Below are 27,432 nucleotides of genomic sequence, written 5' to 3'. Positions count from 1 at the left end.
TGCCTCTCCCTTGATTGGGAGGAAGTCACGCGGCGTGACGCAGCAGCGGCAGCTCCGCCCCGCCCCGCCGCCGAACGCTCCGGCGGGCCTGGCGCTGTCAGCGCCGGTTCTCCTCCATCCCGGCTCCAGCTGCGGAGCAACCTCCCCCCCCCCATTCCAGAAGCGGTTCCAGCAGCAGCCCTGCCCAACAGTCAAGAGCTGGGTCTGCCGATCCCCTCCCCGCTCCTTCTTCCTCCCCCTCTACTCCTTTTTCTAGCCTTCCTTCCCTCCCGCTCCCTCGTCTCTGTCCTCCCTCCGTCCCCTTTCCCCCAGAGGCGGGGGCTGGCAGTGACACCGATTGGTCTCTGCATGGCCCCAGTTGAGAGAAATGCGAAAGCTTCACCCACACAAGCGCGCCTGAGAAGGCAATGAGAGGGACTGCTAGTTACAGCAAAGAACTGGGAGTCCAGAGTTCTTTTCTTGGTTTTCTTGCCTGAACTTGGAGTGGCTGTTTCGCCACGCTAAAGCTCACTCAATGAGTAATCCCTTGAAGTCAGTGGACCTACACGTGTATAAAGTTACTCCTGCATGTAAGAATTCGTTGGAATAGGGCCTAATAACGCTGTAGTTCAGTTTTGCTCTAAAATAGGACTAATACAATACCTACCTCAGAAGGTTGTCACAATTGCAATTCACTAATATATGTAAAAGTGCTGTGAGATGTTCAGATTAAAGACTAGTCCATCTTTGTGTGGAATGTTGGTGTAGAGGGCTTCTACATCCATAGTGGCCAGGATGGTGTTTTCAGGAAGATCACCGATGGATGGTAGTTTCCTTGGGAAGTCAGTGATGTCTCGAAGGTAGCTGGGAGTGCTGGTAGCATAGGGCCTGAGGAGGGAGTCTACATAGCCAGACAATCCTGCTGTCAGGGTGCCAATGCCTGAGATGATGGGGCGTCCAGGATTTCCAGGTTTATGGATCTTGGGTAGCAGATAGAATACCCCGGGTCGGGGTTCCAGGGGTGTGTCTGTGCGGATTTGTTCTTGTGCTTTTTCAGGGAGTTTCTTGAGCAAATGCTGTAGTTTCTTTTGGTAACCCTCAGTGGGATCAGAGGGTAATGGCTTGTAGAAAGTGGTGTTGGAGAGCTGCCGAGCAGCCTCTTGTTCATATTCCGACCTATTCATGATGACAACAACACCTCATGTATCAGCCTTTTTGATTATGATGTCAGAGTTGTTTCTGAGGCTGTGGATGGCATTGTGTTCTGCACGGCCGAGGTTATGGGGCAAGTGATGCTGCTTTTCCACAATTTCAGCCCGCGCATGTCAGCGGAAGCACTCTATGTAGAAGTCCAGTCTATGTAGACTCCCTCCTCAGGCCCTACGCTACCAGCACTCCCAGCTATCTTCGAGACACCACTGACTTCCTGAGGAAACTACCATCCATCGGTGATCTTCCTGAAAACACCAATCTGGCCACTATGGATGTAGAAGCCCTCTACACCAACATTCCCCACAAAGATGGACTATAAGCCGTCAGGAACAGTATCCCCGATAATGTCACAGCAAACTTGGAGGCTGAACTTTGTGACTTTGTCCTCACCCATAACTATTTCACATTTGGGGACAATGTATACCTTCAAATCAGCGGCACTGCTATGGGTATCCACCTGGCCCCATAGTATGCCAACATTTTTATGGCTGACTTAGAACAACACTTCCTCAGCTCTCGTCCCCTAATGCCCCTACTCTACTTGCTCTACACTGATGACATCTTCATCATCTGGACCCATGGAAAAGAAGCCATTGAGGAATTCCACCATGATTTCAACAATTTCCATCCCACCATCAACCTCAGCCTGGACCAGTCCACACGAGATCCACTTCCTGGACACTACGGTGCTAAGAAACCATGGTCACATAAACACTACCCTATTCCGGAAACCTACTGACCGCTATTCCTACCTACATGTCTCCAGCTTTCACTCAGACCACACCACACAATCGATTGTCTACAGCCAAGCTCTACGATACAACCACATTTGCTCCAACCCTTCAGACAGAGACAAACACCTACAAGATCTCTATCAAGCATTCTTACAACTACAATACCCACCTGCTGAAGTGAAGAAACAGACTGACAGAGCCAGAAGAGTACCCAAAAGTCACCTACTACAGGACAGGCCCAACAAAGAGAATAACAGAACGCCACTAGCCATCACCTTCAAACCCCAACTAAAACCGCTCCAACGCATCATCAAGGATATCCTGAAGGACGACCCATCACTCTCACAAATCTTCGGAGACAGGCTAGTCCTTGCCTACAGACAGCCCCCCAACCTGAAGCAAATACTCACCAGCAACCACACACCATACCACAGAATCACTAACCCAGGAATCTATCCTTGCAACAAAGCCCGTTGCCGACTGTGTCCACATATCTATTCAGGGGACATCATCATAGGGCCTAATCACATCAGCCACACTATCAGAGGCTCGTTCACCTGCACATCTATCAATGTGATATATGATATCATGTGCCAGCAATGACCCTCTGCCATGTACATTGGTCAAACTGGACAGTCTCTACGTAAAAGAATAAATGGACACAAATCAGATGTCAAGAATTATAACATTCATAAACCAGTTGGAGAACACTTCAATCTTTCTGGTCACTCAATCTCTGACCTAAAAGTCACAATATTACAACAAAAAGACTTCAAAAACAGACTCCGAGAGACTGCTGAATTGGAATTAATTTGCAAACTGGATACAATTAACTCAGGCTTGAAAAGAGACTGGGAGTGGATGAGTCATTACACAAAGTAAAACTATTTCCCCATGTTTATTCCCCCTCCCCCACTGTTCCTCAGACGTTCTTGTTAATTGCTGGAAATGGCCCACCTTGATTATCACTACAAAAGGTCCCCCCCACACACACACTCTCCTGCTGGTAATAGCTCATGTTCAGTGATCATTCTCCTTACAGTGTGTATGATAACACCCATTTTTTCATGTTCTCTGTGTATATAAATCTCCTCACTGTATTTTCCACTGAATGCATCCGATGAAGTGAGCTGTAGCTCACGAAAGCTTCTGCTCAAATAAATTGGTTAGTCTCTAAGGTGCCACAAGTACTCGTTTTCTTTTTATAAAGCAGTATTATTCCTATAGCATACAGTATGGAAGTTTGATTTTTAAAAATACAATTTTTAAACACACACACGTGTCACCTCCAGAGGATTTTACTAGTACAGCATATAAAGTTATCTGGGATCTTCTGGATACAAGCTGTGATATAAATTCAAGATTATTAGGTTTATTTTGTTCATCTGGATTTGAGCAAAGAATATAAAAACAATTTAGGCAAGACAAATTTAACCAAAATGAAGAGGTCCTAAAGAGTTTACATTTTACTGAAAGAGGGGAGGGAAGGGAGCATTTCCTTCCTGCTATTTCTGCAGCAAAGTCTTATTTAGAATATATAACAGTCAGGTCCATGCCTTTTTCATACTGCAAGGTTATAAATTGTGTTTGGGGAGACATGGATATGCTCTGATCACTTCTTAAGCAAGAATATGGAATCATAGCTTTCTTCATTTCTTAGCCTCTCTACCTCTCAAGTGGGATGTTTATTAAAGAAGAAAGAAATGTTAAATAATGTTGTACAAGTGTGCTCTAGAAGTTCAAATTATGTTTGGAAGCCAGTGAAAATTTGTTATGTAAATTATGCATGCCTTCTTTCGTGCCAGCAGTAGATGTATGAACTGTCAATCTTTCAAAATGGAATAGGAGAACAAAGAATTTGAGCATTATGTTTAATTAAGCAATACAACAGGATGTAACAGATAAAAACCGCACGAGTAGGTGATTAAGTCCACAGAGCTATTTATTCTGGTTTAAGTGAGGTAGAAAGAGATCTAGTAAATGATTTATAATCTTTCATAGATTCATCTGGTAAATGTGCAGGTAAAACCTTTACATTTCACCTTCATCCAAAGGTCTCAAAGGGCTTTACAAGAATTAAATCAGGTGAGTTACTGACTGTAAATGAAAGGCAGCACTTCAAGATATGCTTTGTGTAATCATTTCTAGTGGACTACTGTGTATATTTCTAAAACACCCAAAAACCTTAGTTTAAAAATAAGTTAATGTTTCTAAGTGACACTATATATACACACCTATCAAAACCCAACAGGATTGTGACAAGTTATAATTTTGCTAGATGGAGACAAAGAAAATTAGACAAATTCAACATTTCCAATCAGAATAGTTTATAATCACCTGTAACTCAAAAACTGTTTAGCTTTATGTTTTCAAGCTTCTGTGACCAAATGCATTCCTATATTCACACCCTACACTCTACTGTAATAATCTTTGTACAAAATATGCCTTGTGAGGTATAATTTGAAAATTAATAACTCATATAATGGGAAAATGCATGTAACAACACTATATATAAAGTTATGAACATAAGCTGAAGTTATGACTGAAATGTGTTTATCACACAAGTCTGGGGAGAGCAAAGGGCAAGCTGATACCTGTAGCCAGGTGTCATCAAAGTTGATTGGCCATCAAAAGTCAAGTGGCCACTCTTTGGTAGCAAAGGGGGGAAGGAACAGATTGATTAGCATTTTTACAAACAACAACATGGAACCTCTTTCATCATGAGACTCCAAGTGTCCGTCCTCACAGCTGGAAGGAACTCTATCTAGGGGTAACCCTCAGTAAAATGCATTTCAAAGGGTGACTGGATCATAAAAGAGGGGAGCAAAGACATCCACGGTATTCTTTCTCTTGGTCCATCTCTGTGTCTCTCTCACTTTTTCACCTGAGAAGACAAAGGAAACAGCCTTTGGACTTTGGGAGGGGTTCTGACCTGAGAATTTGGCCAGCCCTGTTGCTAGGAACATTTGGTAAAAATTAGGGCTGTCAAGCAATTAAAAAAACTGATCACGTGATTAAAAAAATTAATTGTGATTAATCACACGACTAAAAAAATTAATCGTGCTGCTAAACAATAATAGAATACCCTTCATTTAAATATTTTTGGATGTTTTCTACATTTTCAAATATATTGATTTCAATTACAACACAGAATGCAAAGTGCACAATGCTCACTTTATATTTATTTTTTATTACAAATATTTGCTCTGTAAAAAAACAAAAGAAATACTATTTTTCAATTCACCTAATACAAGTACTGTAGTGTAATCTCTTTATCATGAAAGTTGAACTTACAAATGTAGACTTATGTAAAAAAAAACTGCATTGAAAAATAAAACAATGTAAAACTACAAGTCCATTCAATCCTACTTCAGCCAATCGCTCAGACAAACAAGTTTGATTACAATTTGCAGGAGATAATGCTGCCCACTTCTTGTTTACGTCACCTGAAAGTGAGAACAGGTGTTCACATGGCACTGTTGTAGCTGGTGTCGCAAGATATTTATGTGCCAGATGTGCTAAAGATTCATATGTCCCTTCATGCTTCAACCACCATTCCAGAGGATGTGTCCATGCTGATGATGGGTTCTGCTCAAGAACGATCCAAAGCAGAGAGAGGACCAATACATGTTCATTTTCATCATCTGAGTCTGATGCCACCAGCAGAAGGTTGATTTTCTTTTTTGGTGGTTTTGGTTCTATAGTTTCCACATCTGAGTGTTGCTCTTTTATGACTTCTGAAAGCATGCTCCACACCTCGTCCCTTTCAGATTTTGGAAGGTACTTCAGATTCTTAAATGTTGAGTCAAGTGCTTTAGCTATCTTTAGAAATCTCACATTGGTACCTTCTTTGCGTTTTGTCGAATCTGCAGTGAAAGTGTTCTTAAAACAAACAAGATGTGCTGGGTCATCATCCGAGACTGCTATAACGTGAAATATATGGCAGAACATGGGTAAAACAGAGCAGGAGACATACAATTCTCCCCCTAGGAGTTCAGTCACAAATTTAATTAACACATTTTTTTTAAACAAGCATCATCAGCATAGAAGCATGTCCTCTGGAATGGTGGCCAAAGCATGAAAGGGCATACGAATGTTTAGCATATCTGGACATAAATACCCTGCAACGCCGGCTACAAAAAGTGCCTGTTCTCACTTTCAGGTGACATTGTAAATAAGAAGAGGGCAGCATTATCTCCCATAAATGTAAACAAACTTGTTTGTCTTAATGATTGGCTGAACAAGAAGTAGGACTGAGTGGACTTGTAGACTCTGAAGTTTTACATTGTTTTGTTTTTAGTACAGTTATGTAACAAAAAAAATCTACATTTGTAAGTTACACTTTCACAATAAAAAGATTGCACTACAGTACTTGTATAAGGTGAATTGAAAAATACTATTTCTTTTGTTTATCATTTTTACAGTGCAAATATTTGTAATAAAAATAATATAAAGTGAGCACTGTACACTTGGTATTCTGCGTTGTAATATAAATCAATATATCTGAAAATGTAGAAAAACATCTAAAAATATGTAATACATTTTAATTGGTATTCTGTTGTTTTACAGTGTGATTAATCGCAATTAATTTTTTGAGTTAATAGTGTGAGTTAACTGTGATTAATTGACAGCCCTAGTAAAAATTTTACCTTGAACCAAGTCTAGTTTAAGTTCATAATGCGTTTTATCTTTATTTCTGACTTTAATACCTTGTATTCACTTCAAATCTATCTCAACGTACTCAACACATTAAAATGCCGATCGTGCAAAAAGTTGGACATGTAAGTAGTCTCACTGAACTCGCCTTAGGCCTGATTTTCAGTGGTACCAATCACCTGCAGCTCCCATTGACTTCAGCTCAAGCTGTGGCTGCTCAGCACCTCCGAACATCAAGTCAAATGTGGCTGAAGTTGGGCTCCCAAAATGTGAGGCTTCCAAAAACACAGGACCCTTATGCAAATTTTGGTTCAAATGTATGATTTTGCTCCTGGCATGCAGCACTGTATAACTGGGAAGCCAATGCAATTCTGCAAATATTCCACCAAGACTGTTGCCCCTAAGTTTGGAGTTCTCACTTGATTTGTAACCACATATCCCAAGGCATAAAAGGTTGGGCATGGTAAAGGTATCTACTATATCTCTAAGGGATAGAAGGCAGACCTTGTCCTTCCTCAGCACCATCAGCCTAGCAAAACTGCAGTCCAGTGAAGAAGCTAGTTGGCCTTCCTCACCCCTGGAAATAAAGTAAAATATTGCTATGTGTGAGAGGGGACTAACAAGGGAGGAAAAATGCCAAGGCCGAAGGAGCATTGTCCGATCTCTAGCCAGCCTAATTCAGAGGGTGGGGAGGAATCATTTTTGTGCAGTCGGGAGGAGAAATTCCTGGCACTGGAGGAATTACTAGGTGGAATTCAATGGCCTGTATTATGTAGGAGGTCAGACTAGATGATTATATTGGTCTCTTCTGACCTTAAAATCTATTAATTTATGAGAGTGGCAAATACATTTTGTTTGTGAAATGTGGATTAAGGAAAAGATTATGCTGCATGATCCAGAAAGACACATTTTATATCTCTGTGAGCCATGCACCAGATGTATAAGAACACGAACAGAACAGATTCTCCTTAAGTGCATCTCAGCCTGTGCTATGCCCTTCCATTTTGTGAGTCTCCAAATTCAAAGAGAGTGCATATCAGGCTTTGGCTTTTTTCTTTCTCCTCTCCTTTTGCTAGGAGTTGATGAGCCCTTAAGCTGCTGAGTATCCAAGCAATAGCTCATTCTTACAGCCAGCCCTGTCGATGGATGAATGGCTGCATGTTGAAGAAGCATGCTGCTCTCATATACAGGAGAACATTTTCAAACCAGTTTCTAAATAACAGGCCCTCTGTGAGTGCATTCCTTTGTATGACTAAATAGATGAAGCTGCTTTGAAAATTTGACTGCTTTGAAAATTTGTTAAAAGATCAGTGAAGGGGTTAAAAACAAAAGGGCCCTTGACTCCAGCTCAGTTTTGCTTCTTAAGCTGCCTAGCATAATAGTAACATTTGAATGGTCCCACCTTTAACACTGAAGTGAGCCTTTTTGCAGCTACTCCAGTCTGGAGCCTGGTTTTCTACAAGGCTGGCTTAATGAAGTGACCCTTTGCCGGGAAGGCCACCAGGAAAAGGGCTGGACACTTTATTTTCTAAACGGGGATGTTTTGGATTCCAGAAAATAAAACAATAAATCTTGGCTTCTCTGATTTTTCTTTCCCACTTTCTGTTTTACACTGGCCCGTGTTATTGAAAAATAAGCAAATAACCACAGATTTATTATTTGTACTATGTAGCATTTATTCTGTCCCAACCAAAATCAGGATTCCATTGTGCCAATGCTGTACATACTGACAGATCAGTGTTTTTCCAGCCGCATCCCTCTGCGGACCACTCCCTTCCCAATCCCCCACTGGTTCTAGTTTCATTTTTCAGCCCACAGGAACTGACTCCATGGAGACATGGCCCACAGTGTGAGGTCTTAGTGTCTTTACTTCCGTATTTTTTTTTACTTACATAAATCACCTCTTTTCTCCCTTGCCTTATGCCTCTTAATAATTTCTCCCTCTGTTGTAATTCTGTTAATTGATCTTCCATCCTAATAATAGTTCTGTACCAAGAAAGCCACCAGGGCTGACAGAGACAGTTCTGAATATCCTCATTGCTGATCTTGTTCTGCTTCTTAATATGGAGCAGCTGATGAAGAATCAAAAACATCAGTCCACTCTCTTCAGCCTTCCTCAGCATCCACATCTCACTGCTGTACAATAAAGTTGGTGTAACCATAGTTCTGTAGATCTGCAGCTTCATAGCAAGCTTGATGTCATGATGTTCCCACAAAGATCACTGAAGGGCTTGAAATATGGCAGCAGCTCCTGCTATACAAGCATCCACATCTTCCGAGCATCCTCCAGCAGTATGATGCTTCTTAAGTATTTAACAGTTGCCACCTGCTCAGTGTCCCATAGAGACAGGTTAATACTGAGCTGGCTATAATCTGGGGTTGGAGGCTGCTTGATGGTAATTCGGTGGTGCGATAAGGTCATGAATCATAGAATACCAGGGTTGGAAGGGACCTCAGGAGGTCATCTAGTCCAACCCCCTGCTCAAAGCAGGACCAATCCCCAATTTTTGCCCCAGATCCCTAAATGGTCCCCTCAGGGATTGAGCTCACAGCCCTGGGTTTAGCAGGCCAATGCTCAAACCACAGAGCTATGAATGATAGACAGAGACTGAGCATGCAGCCAGATCAACTTAAGGACTGAGCTAGAGATCCATCTGAGTAGCACTTGAGCTGCAAGGAGGCTACCTTTCTTTGGGATTTGCCATGATGATGATGCAATAAATTTAATTCTATTATTTAACATCTAAAGTGGTTTGTGATACAGTCTGTTTGATGGATGCTCTATACAATTGTAGAGTTCTGTAAATAAGTCCAAACAGATGAGTGATTTCCTGAAAATACATGTCTGTAATCAGAACAAAGCCACTGACTGATCTAGGACTAGGGACTATTCATTCAAAGAAACGTGACTGTAGTCAAAGAGTGGGCGAAGAACTACATATCCCAGCATTCCACACTATGGCACCTTGGATGGGTGCAAAGTTCACTGTCACGTTGACAGTGGAAGGATTAAGAGCCTATGGGTGTGTGTATTTCGGAGGATCTGTTTTCCCTCTAATATCGAAACTGAAGGGTGCTGGGGACGTTTGTGGTAGGGAGCAGTTTAGATCTGCCTGTAACAACCCCTCTGCTAAGAAATACCCGCGAAGAGCAGCTGCTGCAATCCACACAAGTAAGTGTTCAACTCTTGGAGTTAATTTTCTCACTTCCTGCTCTTTCTAAATAACACAAAGGAGGAATCAAAAGCTGGTGGATTGGAGTGGGGGGCAGAGTGCAGAAATTCCTGGATGTGAGCTATAAATCTGACCACTTGCCGCCATAGGGAGCAGTTTTGTTTGTTTAACTCCAAATATGGCATTGCCTTCTGTTAGAGGGCATGACAATAGAGATGGTAGGCCATCTGGTGTGGGGAAGTATCTTATTAGACTCTGTATTAGGCACAGAGGGCACAGACTGCTGGTCCTGTGTCTATAGATCCTGTACTAAGCAGAAATCTTGTATGCAAGCCGATTGCCATCAGAGAAAGTTTCTCTTTTCAATTGCCCGTGTACTTACTCATTCCTGGTAGCCAAGTCTGAAGACAGGATACACTGCTCACTAGTGCTGACTAGAAATGATTGGCATCACAAAATGCATCATCTTGAAACTGAAACAATAGAAAACTTTCTTACGTGAAGAAACTGAATCCCATATCGCTCTTCTATGTTATTTGTGTCTTTCCCTCACATAGCGTTCAAAAGCCAGGCTCACATTCTTGTGACTTGGCAGGTTGAGAGCTTTCCTCCTCTTTCCTTTTCCCTTCAACATCTTCCCCCAGCCCCCCAGCATTTATATTCTGTGTGTGGCAGTTTTATTCAAACGTATTTTAAATGAGTGGATTAAATTGCTGGTGCGACAGCCCTGGAGACTGAAGTCCTCTGACCACACAGACATCACTGACAGGTACAGTACAACTTCCCAAATCACTGCCCCACCAATGGGATTCAGACATAAAAGCTTAGGCCTAGTCTACATGGGCTCGGTCTACATGTGCAAAGATGTTTTTTTTCCAGTTGAGTTATCTTAACATAATTGAAGATCTCCCATATAGACCCAGTTGAACACCTTTACAGTCATATTAGCTGCTTGTTAACAGCACTAGGCCTGAAGTCTGTAGATGTCACTGATTATCTGAGGTATATCTCGGTATATTCCATCATAAAGGTAACAGCTTCACACAGCTGCAAACAGCTTTATTAATGGCTTTGGTGGTGGTGGTGGGGAAGCTCTCAAGTTTCCCAGTATGAGTCATTGCTTTATTCTTTGTATTTAGTTGGCTCAGGGGTTGGTCTCCATGAGCTGGTTGAGACTAATCAAGCTACTCGGACCAAAAAGAAGATAGCAGGCATCTGTATGACCTAACCAGGAAGTGTAACAATCTAGTCAAGAAACCAAAACACCAAAAGATCAAGAGAATGGCAGAAAATGGAGACCAGGATCCTCATCAGAGTAAGTTTGGTGTGAATGTGAGGCCCTGGAATAGATGTTTTAGAAATAGGTTCATATTTAATAATAATTTTGAATATTTGTGTACTGTTGTATTTGTCATTGTTACTAGTGATATAATAAGGGAAATGGGAGCTGGCCCTTTAAGAATAGGGTTGGGTCACAGTGGGTAAACGCTTGCAGGGATGGGCTGGATTCCGGGGGTGGGGGGAATGCACACACCTGCGCTGGAGCATCTGTGTTTAAACAAAGTTCTCCTTGAAAAGCTGAGTCTTAAGGGAGTTCCATGCATGTCTCCAGTGCTATTGTCCCTAGCATTTTCAGACACACCAGAAGAGAAAATCTCCTCAATGAAACTAAAACCTGGAAAGGAAAAAGCATGTTTCATTTCTGTATTTCCAGTTCAATAAAAGGAAGCCCCGACAGTCACTATTGGTCTCTCTCAGACTTAAAGCAAACCTAGTGGTTTGAATTTCAGACTGTTGTGAGAACAAGCCATCCCTGTGTTGACAAGACCATAGATATCTATCCTATGTCCGGGGTTCTATCCATGACAATGATCAATGCCCAGTGCTTCAGAACAAGAGAACCTTTTGCAGCCCTGCACCTCCAACACATTAACACAGTACGGTTACCTAATTGTGCTCTGCTGTAGAGGATAGAGGGGAATTTCTTCCTGACCTCTGAAATAATCAAGCTTCAAGCACCTAAATGAAAGTCTAATCTTGTGGAGCAGGGGCGGGCAGGGGTCCCACAGGCCAATAGTTGGGGCAATTAACAAAGTGGCTTTTATTGCCGATGAACTAAATAATGGAAGCAGAACTGAATTTAAAGTTCCCAGTTTCCCTAAGAACATGCATATGGTTATGTTTGAGAATTGAGCGTGTTGTGGACTTAGGGGACCATAGGTGCTGGAAATAGGGGCTCTGAGGGAGCTGCTGCTGCACCCCCTGGCTTGAAGTGGTTTCATTATATGCAGGGTTTACAGTTTGGTTCAATGGCTCTCAGTACCCCCACTATAAAAATTGTTCCAGAACCCCTGTAGGGGACATGTTTTCTATACAAAGAAGAATTGGATCAGTTCTGAGATCCAAATTCCACAGAACCCAGAGACCAGGAAATTATAGCTGGTCACATAATAGACCAACTGTTCAACACATGGCCTCTAGCCCACTGGCCCCAGATTTTACATATGTAAAACAGAATGATCCTCACACCAACTACCTGTGCACAACTTGAGTATTCAGAAGCCTAACTGGAGAATTTATTTTTGTTTCTATGTATACTGAGTATTTTTATTCTCTAGTGCAGAGGGTCTCAAATTGCGGGGGGGAAGGGGCCTGAGAAGCTTTAGGAGGAAAAAAAAGTGCACATTTTACCCACAGCAATGAATAACTAGCAAAGCTGATTCCTCCAGACATATCAGATCCTCAGATAGCACTGTGACTTTGATGGATTTCTGGTAAGTATGAATAGCATTCGACAGAGTCGTTGCCATTTGTGCGTTAATCCGTTTGCTATGACGCTGGGTGCACCTTTCTTTGTAAGCATCAATCACAACTGCAGTGTTGCTTTTGCTCTTATGACAATGGATCGTTGGCTCTGTTTGAATCAGTGCCTTACTGTTTTTCATATTTAGTGAGAGTTGCAAGTTGATTATTTTTATCAGTATTTGTGCTGGTGTGTTGGGAGGTGTAAACTACTACAGACACAATGAATTAGATTCAAAACGTAGAGAATCCTTCTAGGCAAAACCTTAAGTTACAAAAAAGACACACAGACAGGAATAGTCATTCTATTCAGCACAGTTCCTTTCTCAGCCGTTTAAAGAAATCATAATCTAACACATACCTAGCTAGATTACTTACTAAAAGTTCTAAGACTCCATTCCTGTTCTATCCCCGGCAAAAGCAGCATACAGAGAGACACAGACCCTTTGTTTCTCTCCCTCCTCCCAGCTTTTGAAAGTATCTTGTCTCCTCATTGGTCATTTTGGTCAGGTGCCAGCGAGGTTACCTTTAGCTTCTTAACCCTTTACAGGTGAAAGGATTTTTCCTCTGGCCAGGGGGGATTTTAAAGGGGTTTACCCTTCCCTTTATATTTATGACACGCCCCCCAATCTCAGCTAGGGTGAAACGCTGGCTGGGATTTCTTCCTGAGCTCTAGGAAAAACAGAGTTAATAAGACACATGCACCTCTAAATATACTACCAAGTACATAAAGACTAACAATATTTTCCACATCTCAAGGACAATTTTAACCAGTTGATTCTGGGAAACTTTCACGGGAGAGTGCATCAGCCACTTTGCTAGAAGCTCCTGAGATGTGTTGGATGTCGAAATCAAAATCTTGGAGAGCTAAACTCCACCGAATAAGTTTTTTGTTATTTCCCATGGTGGTATGAAGCCACTGTAGTGCAGCATGGTCGGTTTGCAGGTGGAAATGCCGTCCCCAAACACACGGGCGTAGCTTTTCCAGGGCATAGACAATGGTGTAACATTCTTTTTCACTGACTGACCAGTTGCTTTCCCTCTCAGACAGTTTTTTGCTGAGAAACACTACAGGGTGAAATTCTTGATCAGGTTCTGCATTAAAACTGCTCCCATACCACGCTACAATCAAATAAGTTTGAGAACCACTGTGCTAGTGTAAAACAGATAAATGACAGTCCCCATTGCCCCCCAAAGAACTTCTGAACACATAAGATCACTTTACTCAGTCCACACCGATGCTAATAGAATTCAGTGGGTAATTCTTAGTAAAGATAGTATTCAACAAAGATATATTTTTTCCCTGTTCTTGAATTGTCTGGGAGCATCTTACAATTTTGTCAGATTTATTTTGTATTCAAAATTATTTGCTGAATAATTTCCATATGATAATAGTTCTTAATCTGCAGATTTTTTGTGAGCTGGTTGTTGCAAATATTTAGTATTTGAAATCTGAACCATGTTGGGTAGTTTTGCTACATCCTATAGCTCACTTATACCTGTTGTTTGTTCCCTGATTGGAAGTCTAAGATTCAGGTTCCTAACACAGATACTTATATTTACAAGTTCAAAACTTCCTTTGTGCAAATATTCTCTAATATTTGCTTTAAATTTCTGTTTCTGCAAACAAACCTAAATTCTTTGGTAGAACAGCCACGGAAAGTCAATGAATAAGAATCAGAAATATAGCAGAAGCAAGTTATATTTTTTATATACAGTAGTTACAAAGAAATGTTTTGAAATCACTCAGATCAATCTGCTACCATGTCAACATCACTAGTGGAAACTCCCCAAACCACAAAACATAATCTACATCCTCTTCTCCTTGACCTACTAACTAAGGAAACCCCAGATACATAGTTAGGCCTTATAACAGATCCTGCAATTTGATGGACTATACTTTCAGAGTCAAGGGACTTCCACCTAAGACTCTCGGTGACCATTTAAATGTCCTGGCTGATCTTGACAGCTGGGTGTAGAGTACAGAAAGAGGGGTAAAATTCTAAAATAGTCAGGATCCAATCTTTGCAGGACCATTAGCGTGAACAAATTATTGTATTTGCAGAGTGGCAGGCACAAATTTAGAGGCCAGGTTGAGACTTCTATGAAGATGGCCCAGTGTAGTTCATTGGTGGTGAGGGGTCATGGGAATCTCATCACCATTCTTGTTGTGTGTCAGTTTTGGAACATATAGGACTAGGAGTTTTGGTGGGAGTTTGTAGAAAACTAGTCGGCAACTCAGTATTCTTGACCTTTATATTAAAGAAAATAAACAGTATTTGACTTTTGATCCCACAGCCTATCTGGCCCAAGAATTGATGAGAAGAAAGGAGGAGAGGACTCCCCAGGTCCAAGAAGGTGAAAATGTATTGAGGACCCACCAAGAAAAGATGATTGAAGATTCTGGCTCTGTCCAACTGAAAACCTCCTTAGAAATAGAAACGCTAGGTCCCCAAGAGACAAACAGTGTGTCTGGAAGCTCCTCCGCAGTAGATGAAGAGGATTCCTCAGAGGGAAGGCCAGTGAGTTCTGATGGAATTTCTCTGAAAACATACACTAAGGAGTCTCCAGGCCTTCTGAACCTTAACCCAATGGGTTTACCAGACTATTCCCTGGACAAAGACACAGTATCTTCCTTCGGTGAAAGGAAAACACATTCAGTGCCAGTAGCTCTGGAGGAGAAAATCACAGGGGAACCCCCAACAGAAGAGAACAGTGTATCCACCCCCAGTGCAGAGCCACAAGATCCCATAATCCAAGAAACCACACTTTCATCTGCAGACTTCCTGGAATCAATGAAAGAGAGTATCTCAAACAAGGAAGAAGAGAGACCCCAAGACACTGCGCGGAAGAGACACTCGACTGAAGGTGAGTCAACAGTAGTTTGCACGACAAAGTGCTGCCATGTTTAAGGTCTGCAGATCCCTTGCCTTCAATTTAATGTGTGGTTAATCTCTTTGTAAGAGATTTGTAATGTGTGGTTAATCTCTTTGCGGCTTTGTAAGAATGGCATTGAGGGGTTTGTCTCTCAGTCAAGGATTGCAGATCACATGTGCCGGGTTTACAAGTAGGAAGATGTTTTCCCAGATTGCCAGTCCTGCAAACTCATTCTGGCCTCAGAGTCAACACAGTTGCTTCTACAGCTGGTCAGCAAATGAGTTTCTGTTCTGTGGAAAATTTAGACTTTTAATTGTAAAATGAAAACTCTTTTTTGGTTTTTGCAGGTTTGTTTTTTCCAACAAAAAGTTGAAAGTCTTCACAGCAACCAGGGGCTTTGTTCATGAATAGTTTTGTTTCATTGAAACCCCAGTTTTCCATTGGAAAAAACAGTTCTGAATGGAAAATGTTGAACTGGCCCTAGTTATTTCCTTCTTGTGTATCATCACCCCCACCAGCAGCAGAAGAGGTTCTGCAGGCCAAAGTGTGACCTCAGTGACACCCGTACAACCGAATTACCTTCAGTAAATTGACACACAGATGTGACTGATTGAAAGTTTGTGATAATCCTGTTGATGATGCATAAGACAGAACAGATTCTAGCTCAGGAGTTCTCAACCTATATCTTTCTGAGGCCCCCTCAACATGGTATAAAACCTCCATGGCCTAGCTGTGCCACAACAACTGTTTTTCTTCATATAAAAGCATAGATGCTGGAACTAGGGAAGCTGGGGGTGCAGCAGCTGCACACCCTGGCTTGAAGTGATTTCCATCATATACAGGGTTTACAGTTTGGTTCAATGGCTCTCAACACCCCCACTGTACAAATTGTTCCAGCACTCCTGTATAAAAGCCAGGGCCAACATTGGGGGTAGCAAGCAGGGCAATTGCGTGAGGCCCCATGCCACAGGGGCCCCGTGAAGCCAAGTTGCTTATGCTTCGGCTTCAGCCCCAGGTGGCAGGGCGGCGAGGCTTCAGCTTTCTGACCTGGGCTCTAGTGAGTCTAATGCCGGCCCTGCTTGGCAGACCCCCTGAGACCTGCTCGGGGCCCCCGGACCCCTGGCTGAGAACTGCTGCTCTAGCTCACTCTCTCTGGGCTGCAGTGGTTCAGAAGTAATGAGCAGCAAGAATATACTTTTGTCACTAAACTCAGCAGGTCTGACTGAGTACACACCAAGAGCAGAGCTATTCTGAGAAGGTTCAGTTCTTACACAGAGGCTTTTCAGAGCAGAACCGCACTTTAAGCATTTAATCACAATAGAAGGCAGCTTCTGTTCATAGGACATTTCACCCAGCTTTGCAGCTATTGCAGAGACTTTAGCTGGGTAAGAAACAACTCTCATCAGCCTCTCTTCCCCATCCCCACTGATGCTTGCTGGTGGAGCATGTTATGAAGATTCTTGCTCTACCCAAGATTTGGAGGCTGAGCTGACCAGGGACAAGCTGCAATTTCCAAAGAGCTGACTGGGCATGAAGCTATCTCTAGCTCAGCACAGATCCCAGCTGGCTTATTCTCACTCCGTGGGACTCTCTTCTGCTCGAGAAGAAGGGAAATTGTGAGGGGCTTTAAAGAGCTGCATGTTCCTTTCCATTCTTTGCAGGGTGGTGACAGCCTCCCAGAGCAGAGGCATCTGCAGCTGAAAGCAGTATCACAGATTTGCCATGTGTTCTGTGGATGCAGACTTTATTTTAGTAGTGTGATTAGACTAATTTTTGACTTTACTAGTGAGTGGCAAACTTCATCTCCCTTTTTTTTTTAAATATCTGACCCACAGTGGTGAAGTCAGAGGCTGAAGCCCATCCACAAGAGACAGAGACCAGGCAGGAAGCAACACCAGAGAAGGAGAAGCCCTTTTTAGGCAATGGTGAGAACGGGAAGGTTTCCTCATGGGTTACGTTGTTCACAGTTCCCCTGGAAAAAATCAGCAACCAGGATCAGATAATGAAACACATTCAGATCTTTCACTCAGGCCTCTCAGGCCAGGTCTGTACTACAAATTTACATCGATATAGCTGCGTCACTCAGGGGTGTGAAAAATTCAACCCCCTGAGTGACGTGGTTATACCAGTTTAACCCCCTGTGTTGACGGGAGGCTCTTGCGGAGGTGGATTAACTCTTTTGCCTGGGATTTGCGAAAACTGCTGCAAATTTAGTTTATTGGGGTTTTTAGAGAAGTGGGTTTGAAATGGAAAGCAACTCTCATCCATAACCAAGGTGTGTCTGGCTCAGTCCCATAGTACATGGGATTTCCCTAAAGTTCCCAGGGCATGGAAAGGTGTGAAGGGACACGACCTGCTCGCTGTGCAGGAAGGCATGCTTCCTTCACCATAATCCAGCCCCACAGCACCATGCCTTGGCAACAATGACAGGGCCTTCCAAGTAACTTGTCCCCTTCTCCCTGCAGGGACGTGGTGAGGTGGCCACTGTCTCTTTAAAATAAATACCCAACAAGGTACTTGTACTCGGCAATACTGGCAAAGATTTTAAGAAAAGGTGACTAAAGTTAAGCTGCTAAATCTTTATTTAAGATTTGAGCTAAAAGGCTGAGGCTAGTCTGGTGGCTAGGTGGCTAGCCTGGGACTTGGGAGACTGGGATTCAATCCTCTGTTCTGCATGTGGGATCTTGGGCAATTTCCTAAGGCCCAGATTTTTAAAGGTATTTAGGCATTGCTGCGCTCAGCCTTGTGCCACCTGACTGAGTGAGGAGTCTAAATCTCATTTGCAAAAGTGATTTAGGCACTTAAGGGGCCCAAAATCCCATCGAAATCCAATGGCTTTTAGGACTGTGTAAATACCACAGTCCCTTTTGAAAAAGAGATTTAGGCTTCCAAGTAGTTAGGCATTGCAATGCTGAGCACAGCAATGTCTAAATAAATACAGTTAACAATCTGGCCCTTAGCCCCAGATCTGATAAGATATTTAGGTGCCTCACTCCCATTTAAATCAATGAGAGTGAGGGGCCTAAATACCCTTACGGATCTGGGCCTTGCTGTCTCTGTGCCTTAGTTTCCCATCCATAAAACAGGAGTAATACATCCCAGCCTCACGGGGCTGTTGAGGATAAGTCCACTGAAGATTGTGAGGCACTCAGACACTACAGCACTGGGGACCATATAAATACCTTAGATAGATAAGCTATTTCGGCATCAGTAAGCAGACTGGATTTTGGAAGGCTGAACACCCAGCAGCTCCACCACGCCAGTGAGTGCCCTAAACTGATGGCCTACAAAGCTGCATTAGAAAACAGCTATGAAAAAGTGCTGTCGGATTGGGATTTGGTGCATTAAATTCTAGGGGGAAAAGGCAATAAATCACATAAAGGACTGAAGTTTCCCAAGGGAATGTGTAGGATCTCACACCATGGTTCCGAAGCTGCGGGCCGTAGCTCAGTCTGTGGATTTGTAGGGCCCTCTGCTCCGTGGCAGAGCAAGTCCTCAGACCTCAGGGAAGAGGGTTCTTTTTCAGTGCTACATTAAACATTTTCTGGGCCATCACTAGGGTGATGTGTTAAGCCCATCATTTCCATTAGAAAGTAGGTGTTGGGGTCTGGGAGATGGATAAAGACAAAGGCATATCTCTATGCTAGCCTCGAGCATGCCACTGTACTCATGTCGGACTCTTTCACTTTCTCTTGTCCCTTCCCCTCAACCTTCTCTAACAGGTCTTGCCTCTCCTGCAGCTTCACTGGGAGTCCTGATACTTGTAGTTTGTCTCAGCATATATTGCAATGGCTACTATACTTCCCAGCCCGACCATGTGCCAAAAAATCCAGCCTTGGAGGCCTTCTTGTCTGGGTTTAACCAGCTGAAGGACAGATTTCCGGGCCAGAGCTCCTATCTGTGGGTTAGAGGGCGAAAATTATTGCAGAGGCATCTCAACGCTTCCAGTCATACCGAGCCAGCTATTTTAATCTTTACTGCTGCCCATGAAGGTGAAGAAACCTTAAAGTGCCTGAGCAACTGTATTGCAGATGCCTACTCCACCTCACTCCGTGCCAGCACGATCCAGATTGACGGAGCTGGTAAAGCCGCGCTCAGCAGCGACAAAGCTAAACTGGAGGTGGATTATGAGCTGAGCACCGGCTTTGAGGAGGGCAAGAGGGCCGCAGTGGTGCACCGGTTTGAGTCCCTGCCAGCTGGCTCCACCTTGATCTTTTACAAGTATTGCGACCATGAGAGCGCAGCCTTCAAAGACGTGGCGCTGCTCTTAACGGTCCTGCTGGAGGAAGAGAAGCTGGAGGCTAATATGGACCTACAGCAGGTTGAGGAGAGAGTCCGTGATTTCCTCTGGGCCAAATTCACCAATGCCAACACTCCCAGCTCCTACAACCACATGGACACCGACAAGCTGAGTGGGTTGTGGAGCCGCATCTCCCACCTGGTCCTGCCCGTCCATCCAGTAAAAGCCATAGAGAACAATGGCTGTTCTTTCCAAACCAAACCATAGAGGTGAATGAAATCAGCTTCCACGATAGCCAAAGCCTTCATGTTGAGGAGGCAAGTCACTACTAAGTCAGGGATCTGGAGCCATTAATGAACAATGAGCTCACTTTATAATAGCATGACACTGTCACATCTATTTTTACCTCTTGGGAAGATTTTATAATTTTCAAAGTGAGACCCAATGGTGCAGGCGTTAACTGGCTAAGCCGTCTCAGCCAGTCGTGTTGGATATACACTAGAATGATGCTTCCCATTTGTGGAGTAATAGATGGGAAGAGCTAATGCTTTAAACTGCTAACTGCACAGCTAGAAGATGATGGCCAATGGGGGGAATAGACAGGGAGGGGAGTGGTTATTGAAGGGACAACATCACCTTGACAAGCAGATTCCTCCTGGAAACGATTGGACCTACTATAGATACATGTAACACAGGAGGTTACTATAACTGACAGAAGCAATTAAGTTGAAATATTTATCTCCTCTCCCCCCTCCCCCGCCCTATTTGTTTACATTTGACAGCAGTTTGCAAAAGGTGATTTCATTGTTTCCTTTGCAGTGTCAGTTTCTTTCTCCCTGACTGAAAGAAACGGGGGAGCAGAACACCCCAGTTAAAAATACTTCAGAGATATTTTAAAAAGAAAATTAGGATATACTGGCCAGAGCCTTAGCTGCTGTAAATCAGCACAGCTCCCTGAGAATCTGGTTCACTGTATATAGGGTGTTCAACCAGAAATGGCAATTTTAAAAGTAGTAGTCAATTAAAAAAAATATCAGGTTGACAGTGGTTCTAAGGACTCCTCCTGCAGGGGAGGAGGGGAGTATGCTGAGAAATTCCACAGGGAGACTTTGAAATCTGAAGGTATTATTGAAGTAGCTACTTCAATCTAATCTGAAGCCCTTGTACATGGAAAGGTGCCAAGTCTCCCAGCTGCTGTGCATCTCAAGATTCTTAGATTTGTGTGACGATGCTGCATTTCAAGTGACACTATTTGGTAATGGTTAAAGGAGAGGCCACTCTGAAAGCGGGAGAAGGAGAAGAAGGAAAAGTAGCAGGTAGGGAACGGAAGGAGCAGGGGAGTAGTAATGGGAGAGAAAAGATTGATAAAATATTGATCCATATTATCTAAGAAGGGAACCTGTCAGATCAAATCTGCCCCCAAACTGTATCAGACAAAACCTAAAACCAAACTAGATTTTTCCAGGATTTTTTAAAAATGCCAGTGGAAGGCCTTTCTGAACCACAAATAACCCTGTGCAGTATTTGCAAACCAAGGGCCAGATTCCGGATCCTCTTGCTCACGTTAAATAGAACGAGATGTCCCATTGGTGCAGTTTGGCGATGGAGATGACTTTGCCAGCTTTCCACAAGCAGAGAGTTCCACAGGCCATCTCCATCCTCTTAGCCCACTTTGCACTGGTTACATAGTGCACAGGGGACTTATCACACTGGAGCATCTGGCCCATTGACTTCAGAGGGACTATTTGATGGAGCAAGGGACTATTCAAGGTGAGTCAGAGCATCCGAACCCAGCCCACATCATTGTGTTTGTGCAAGAGAACCTGAAAACGAAACTAACTAGAAAGTGATTTCATTGTCCAAACTGAGAGAAATGCAAGAAGGTAGTTAACTTGATGGTGTTAAAACCAGATTAGATTTTTAAAATTCAGTTAGATTATTTAAACTAGGATGATACTTAAAACACAGGTGAAGGAAGGTTGTTGCGTTGGTTTTTTTAAAATGTTTAACTTGACATAACCCCTGTCAAGGCTGAATCCCCCCTCTGTCACCTGAGTGCAGAAGGTGGGGGCCCACAAGGATTCTAAAAATTAATACTTGCCACACCAGGCTTGTATTAAACTCCCAAGGTTACAGCTTTTCTTTGACCTTGGCTTGGTAAATGCTGCCGCCACCCAAATGCAAAAAAACTCCCTTGGACCCAGGAAGGAGCACTTGGGAATTTCCTCCCTGTGAGGTATCCTCAAGCCCTCCCCCAGGGTAAGAGTTGAGAAAGAAAACAAAGGAAATTTAGCTGTTGCTACCAGCTAATCAAACAGCATATGCACAAATCTCTTAGGACAGCGAAAATCCAATCCTGTTCTTAAAAAAGGTAAATTTTATTACAAACAAAAAAAAAGAAAATACATCAGGAACTTAGGCTTTTGCTAGATTTTAAAAGAGAAATTCCAAAAATCAAGCACCCAAAATAGCTTTTTTGGGGGTTCAGCTTAAAGGTTACAAGCAAACAAAAGCATCTGGAGTTAGCACAGAGAAGTCTACAAGCCAATAAGAAATAAAAGAAATAACCCTAATCGCGTCTTTTTAGACATTCCCTAATTTTACTTACATATCTGTGGCTTCAGATAAGTAGGTTGGAGGTATGAATTGATAATCTATAATCATACCTGGCTTAAAGCTGTTTACAGCATTGCTGCTCCGTGTTCCTGCAGCCTGGAGAACAACTGACAAAGGGAAAGTTTCTTTTCCAATTTTAAAAAGTTTTATCTTCCCATTGGCTCTTTTGGTCAGGTGCCCACTCCTTTTCTTTTACCTGTAGGCTAGTTAACTCTTTACAGATAAAGCAAGCAAAGAACAGACACCAAGAGGAATTTTACAGCTAACTGGCTGGCTGGGTGTCCATTAGGGAGCTACCCTCCACACCCTTCAGTTATCACACCTTATGGACACCAAGCCAGCCAGTTATCACAGCCCCTTTAAAAGAAAATAACTTTCAGGAGCAAGGCTGTAATGGCCTCTTTGTGTCACTGGTGATGTCCCAGGCCACTCACACTCTGCTCCTTGCAAAATCTTTTCCCTCATCCTTTATCTGTACAGAGGGGACCTTCCACCTGCACGCCTGCTCCCTCCCATACAGAAGGGGAAGTCGCAGCCACCACTGTAGCAGTGTATCCCCAGATCCTGTGGATGTTCGGGGGACAAGAAGGTGGAAGCTGGATGGGGACAGGAGAAATTTGGGAAGGGCTTTTCTCAGGAAGATTTCCTCCCCCACCAGAGCCCTGGGAAGGGTGATCGGCCAATGGTTTGTAATGTCACTGGTAACAGCAAACAGACATAATAATCTTGTAATTCACAGTTGCCTCCAGATCTCTCTATAAATAGCTTTTATGATTAACTTTTATTTCCCTAGACATTTGTTAATAGAGGTATTTATTTCAGCCCCTATAGGACACGTTGCAATAGGATCTCTCTGCATGGGGAGAGGTCACCTTCTCACCAGCCCGTGGGAACAGCCACTCAGAGTAATAGGAGTGCTTCATATGGCTGCGGAACTGAGTGCATTGATGGGTGGTAACAAGCTAATACTTTATTCACTGTTTGAAAGCTTATGGATCCCCAGCTTGGTGCACACCAATGCATTATTGCACATCATCTTCTGTCCATAACATAGGGAGAGCGTGAGCCACTTTGGAGCATGTTACGTCCACAGGTACTGATGCATTCTGGAAAGAGTCTAGAGAAGAGCTACTAAACTCATGCTGGAGGGGACTCAGGGTACTAGGCTAAAACTCTTAAGGCCCCAATCCTGCAATGAGATCTCTGCAGGCAGACTCCCTGCACCTGTGTGGGTACAGAGAGTCTGATTGTACAGATCACATTGCAAGATCAGGGCCCAAGTCTCTTCTGGTTGGAAAAGAAGAGGCTGTGGCAAGGAGTGGAGCTTACTTCCAAGTATAACTGCCCAAATGGAAGACGCGTTGTGATGGGCGCAATCTATGTGTGGGCTGAAGAACCAAGCAAACAAGGTGAACTGCCCAAGACAGGCCTCACAAAGGCATAGACTATATCTGAATTAAGTAACAACAGGAAAATGCTTGGACGCTCTGAGATGGGTAACTTTGTAAAATACCCTCTAATGACTGTACACCAATGCTGCCTGTGTCACACACCAGTGGTGCCTTGCTGAACCATTCCAAAGGAAGACTAAGCTGACTCACAGCACAGCTCACAGTATTCACTCATTTCACTGCAGCCCCAGGGATGCAGCCCCATCTGCATTTCCAAATCTCAGGACTGAGACAGTGAATTTTTGGGGGGTGGGGGGAAGAGCACATGCCCCGATTTTGCATGTCTGCTTTTATCCTTGCAAACAGAATGCATTGGATGTGGCTTTTCAGCACGACCGGCCATTTCAAGACATGACTTGGGACTGTTGTTCATTTTTCCAAAGTAGTTGGCATTTTATATGTGATCCAGTTCTTGTATTGAAAAGCACGTGGTTTTCTCTCCCCTGCAGAATGGAAATAGGTTTTACTATAGAAGGTGGGCTAGTGTTCTGAAGTGTTCCTTGGGATGCAATCATCATCCTAACACTCGGCTATCCAGGTTTTAAGGAGAACAATGAATAACTGTGGCTGTAAAAATTCTCTCTGTGCTGACACTCAGCAAACCAAGGGGTCCAGTCCAAGGAACGTTTTTGTACAAAATCTGGGGTAGGGGGAACTTGGATGCTTTTTACTTTTAATCAAAGAAGTGCTCAACAAGGAAGCACTTTTTTGTTTTTCTGCGTGGCTTGGGATTTATTGTTTGCTTTGACTTAATAATCGGCAAGAGAGCAGTCTATGGCGCAAGTTCAATGATTTGAAAAAATATTAACATCTAAAAGTCAAGTGCCACTCACAGACAATTTTATGTATTCAGTTTCTACTGCATTGTCTTCTGTGCACTGGAAAGGAATGATTCTCAGGCACATAAGGCACTGTGGACAATGTGGCCCATGAGCATGAACCAGTCGAGTTATTGCAGTGCAGAGAGATTTTATGCTTTTTTAAAGAAAAACTTCCTTGTGTTTCTTAAAGTCGTTCTTTAAAAAAATACATCATGAGGTTGTAAAAGAACCCAACAAAGACTTAAATGTTGGACTGAAGCCCTTGTCTTTTTATAAATTGTTCATATATTTCTAGTGAGTTTTAGTGCACACACAGGATAATCTGTTGTATAGGACAGAGCCATACTTAGAGGTCAGGACAGGTCCTATGCTAACATAGCCCATCTCAACGCTTGATCCAAAGCTTAGTGAAGGTAGAGTGTCTTTCTGTTCTGGATCAGCCTCTGACTGCAACTGAGCATGGGTAGACCATTGTGCTTACGTGGAGTTTCATTGAGTCACTGGGATTCCATGTGGGTGGATGGGGAAGGCTAGTGTATTGCTTCCCTGCAACACCTGCCCTCAGATATTGCATGCTTAACACACTCTGCTCTGTCTTTTTCTGTCACACTGGTGGCAGCAGTCAGCATTAACTCTATATTTTGGGGCTTGGCTTCTAGTCCAGTCTTAGCAAACTATACACTTGAAGCTTGTGCATTTGTATTCCATAGATTCCAAAGAATATGCCCTTTTCATTCAGATGGTCAATTACCAAATGTAAACCTCAGTCATTTACTCTGGTCTTCTGATGTGTGATGGAGGATTCAGTAACACCCTCACCAGAGAGAGAAACCTGGAGATAAGACAGACAGATGGCTGAAGAGGAATACCTGGGACCCCCTCCACTGCTGATTTAAGGCAATCATGGCCTTTCCACGGGACTTCTATGGCTTTGGAGCAGGCAGTTGCTGAACCCAGCAATCCCGTGCAACACTAAATCAGCTTGTATTTGAAAGCCAATGGGAAACAGGGCAACTGAAGCAGCTTTATCAGCAACTATGGAGGGGCTCCAAGATAGTCGTCTTTGAGCCTGCATGCACTGGTGTTTTTGAACTCCTGTTTTCAGAAAGCGCACACATCAGTTGGACTCTCTCATGCTGTTAATATTATCATCAGGGACCTGAACCTCTGTTCCAATAAAAGTGTTGAACTAGAAATGTGAGTGGCGTCTATTGTCGAACAGAAACATTCAAGGCAGGGCAGGTGACATTGGAAGATTCTATATGGACTTGTGAGATTTCACAGCTGTGGAACCTGTCTGAACTTTTCGGGCCAGATTCAGGGAAAGATAACGGGCTGACTAGGTTTTCACCTGGTGTAAGTCAACATTGCTCCGTGACTTCAATGGCACTACACAGATTTACGCTACCTGATGGTCTTGCTCATTGTCTTTTATGTTTTAAACATATTCAGGAAAAAAACAAACCATCATCAACCAAGTGGTTTCTGATTATTTTTAAAGACAGATTTAAAAGATTTTGCAGGACTATGATCATGGAAGCAAGAGACATCGAGCACTAACTAGAACAAAGGAAGTTCTTATGCAAGCTTCCTCTGCATAACAAGTATAGATATCTAGACACTTTGAAATTAAGAATTTATTTTTAATCAGATTCTGAAAACAATTATGGGATGAAAGAGTTGTCTATTAGAACAGAACAGTGGGAGGCCAAAGACCTGAGTTCTACTATCAGTGTTCTGTCACTGATTAACTCTGTAGCCTTGGGCAAGTCACGTATCTTTGGCTCAGTTTCCCTATCCATAAAATGGGGATAATTACATTGGTAGATTGTTTGGAGCAAATTGAGTGAAAGGCATTATACACTGTAAGTGCAAGGTATCACTCCTATAGGACTGGATCCAAACTCACTGCAGTCAATGGAATGATTCCCATCAGTTTCAGTGGGTTTTGTATCAGATCCGTGGCCATTTCAGAACACGATTTTTCAACGTTTACAAAGCAACAGACTTGTATGACTATCAAGCAGTGTGTGTGTCCATAATCTTGTTTAAATCTGTAAAAACTGAAAATAAGAACCTCCTCCTTCTAGGAGCTGCCCTCACACTGTGTCAATGCATCTGGTAATTCACGTGCTATATTCCTCGGACCGAAGTCCTTCTGAGTAAGGTCAAACCTGCAATTGGTGGGGTCACGCAGAGAGGTTCCCTTGGACACTTGACTCTCATGCATGGAGTATGGATGGATAAGCCCCTATGTTTTCAGTTTGAACAGATTTTTACCAAAAAAACCTGGGTTTTACAAAAGGTATTATTTGTTTTTTTCACCGATTTCACCCTACTTTTGTGTCATTCAAATATATTAAAAAATAACTTGTTCTATTAGGAAAATACAATACATTGCATGATATACATGTATTACAATAATACATTAGTCTGTGTGTATATGCAAAGCTGCCTGTTGAAGTAAGGCGATGTATTAGTCTAGAAGAGACACACAATAAACAGGCACGCTTGCAAGCTCCGAAGTGCATGTGCATCTGAACGTTCTGGTGAATCTCACACCCACCACGTACACATTTCAAGCTGTTAGCAGATAACGGTTTAAAGATTTGACACACTAAAATTGGAAGAAAATGAAAATCTGTCAGAATATATTTCAGAACACAAGGAAGTATTTGAAAGTTTAAAAAAAAAACAGGAGAAAAGGATGAAGTTGTGCTGCAAATGATGTGGCTCAATTATTAAATGTAAATATAGAGGCTAATAGTTCTAAGTCTACCACAGTAAACTGTTTATTCAAATGAAAAGTTTTATTTGGGGCTTAGAGATCTATTGTTTTCTTTAACTCCGAGGTGGCATTGTGCTTTGAGT

General features: G+C 42.8%; 1 protein-coding gene across 2 annotated transcripts; it reads left to right on the top strand.

Moving 5' to 3' along the window:
• The first annotated feature begins 9,556 nt into the window (after positions 1–9,556).
• LOC125641018 (torsin-1A-interacting protein 2) lies at positions 9,557–25,757 on the top strand. Of its 2 annotated transcripts, XM_048860310.2 has the most exons (6): positions 9,557–9,753; positions 10,894–11,069; positions 14,855–15,424; positions 17,269–17,358; positions 19,156–19,942; positions 22,770–25,757. In XM_048860310.2, the coding sequence occupies exons 2-5, from the start codon at positions 11,036–11,038 to the stop codon at positions 19,938–19,940; spliced, it is 1,479 nt and encodes a 492-aa protein (XP_048716267.1). In that variant the 5' UTR covers positions 9,557–9,753; positions 10,894–11,035; the 3' UTR covers positions 19,941–19,942; positions 22,770–25,757. The 2 variants fall into 2 exon arrangements, with proteins under 2 accessions (XP_048716267.1, XP_048716266.1); XM_048860309.2 differs by having other exon boundaries at positions 19,156–25,757.
• The last annotated feature ends 1,675 nt before the right edge of the window (positions 25,758–27,432 follow it).

This window comes from Caretta caretta, chromosome 8 (genome assembly GCF_965140235.1).
Source record: "Caretta caretta isolate rCarCar2 chromosome 8, rCarCar1.hap1, whole genome shotgun sequence".
Lineage (NCBI taxonomy): Eukaryota > Metazoa > Chordata > Testudines > Cheloniidae > Caretta > Caretta caretta.
The sequence above is the reverse complement of the archived record's forward strand: the minus strand, read 5'-3'. Positions and strand labels throughout refer to the sequence as shown.

Coding starts and splice junctions, on each gene's coding strand:
- LOC125641018 (XM_048860310.2), top strand. CDS start 11,036: ATGGCAGAAAATGGAGACCAGGATCCTCATCAGA. Junction 15,425..17,268: donor GAAGAGACACTCGACTGAAG/GTGAGTCAACAG, acceptor TCTGACCCACAG/TGGTGAAGTCAGAGGCTGAA. Junction 17,359..19,155: donor GAAGCCCTTTTTAGGCAATG/GTGAGAACGGGA, acceptor CTTCTCTAACAG/GTCTTGCCTCTCCTGCAGCT.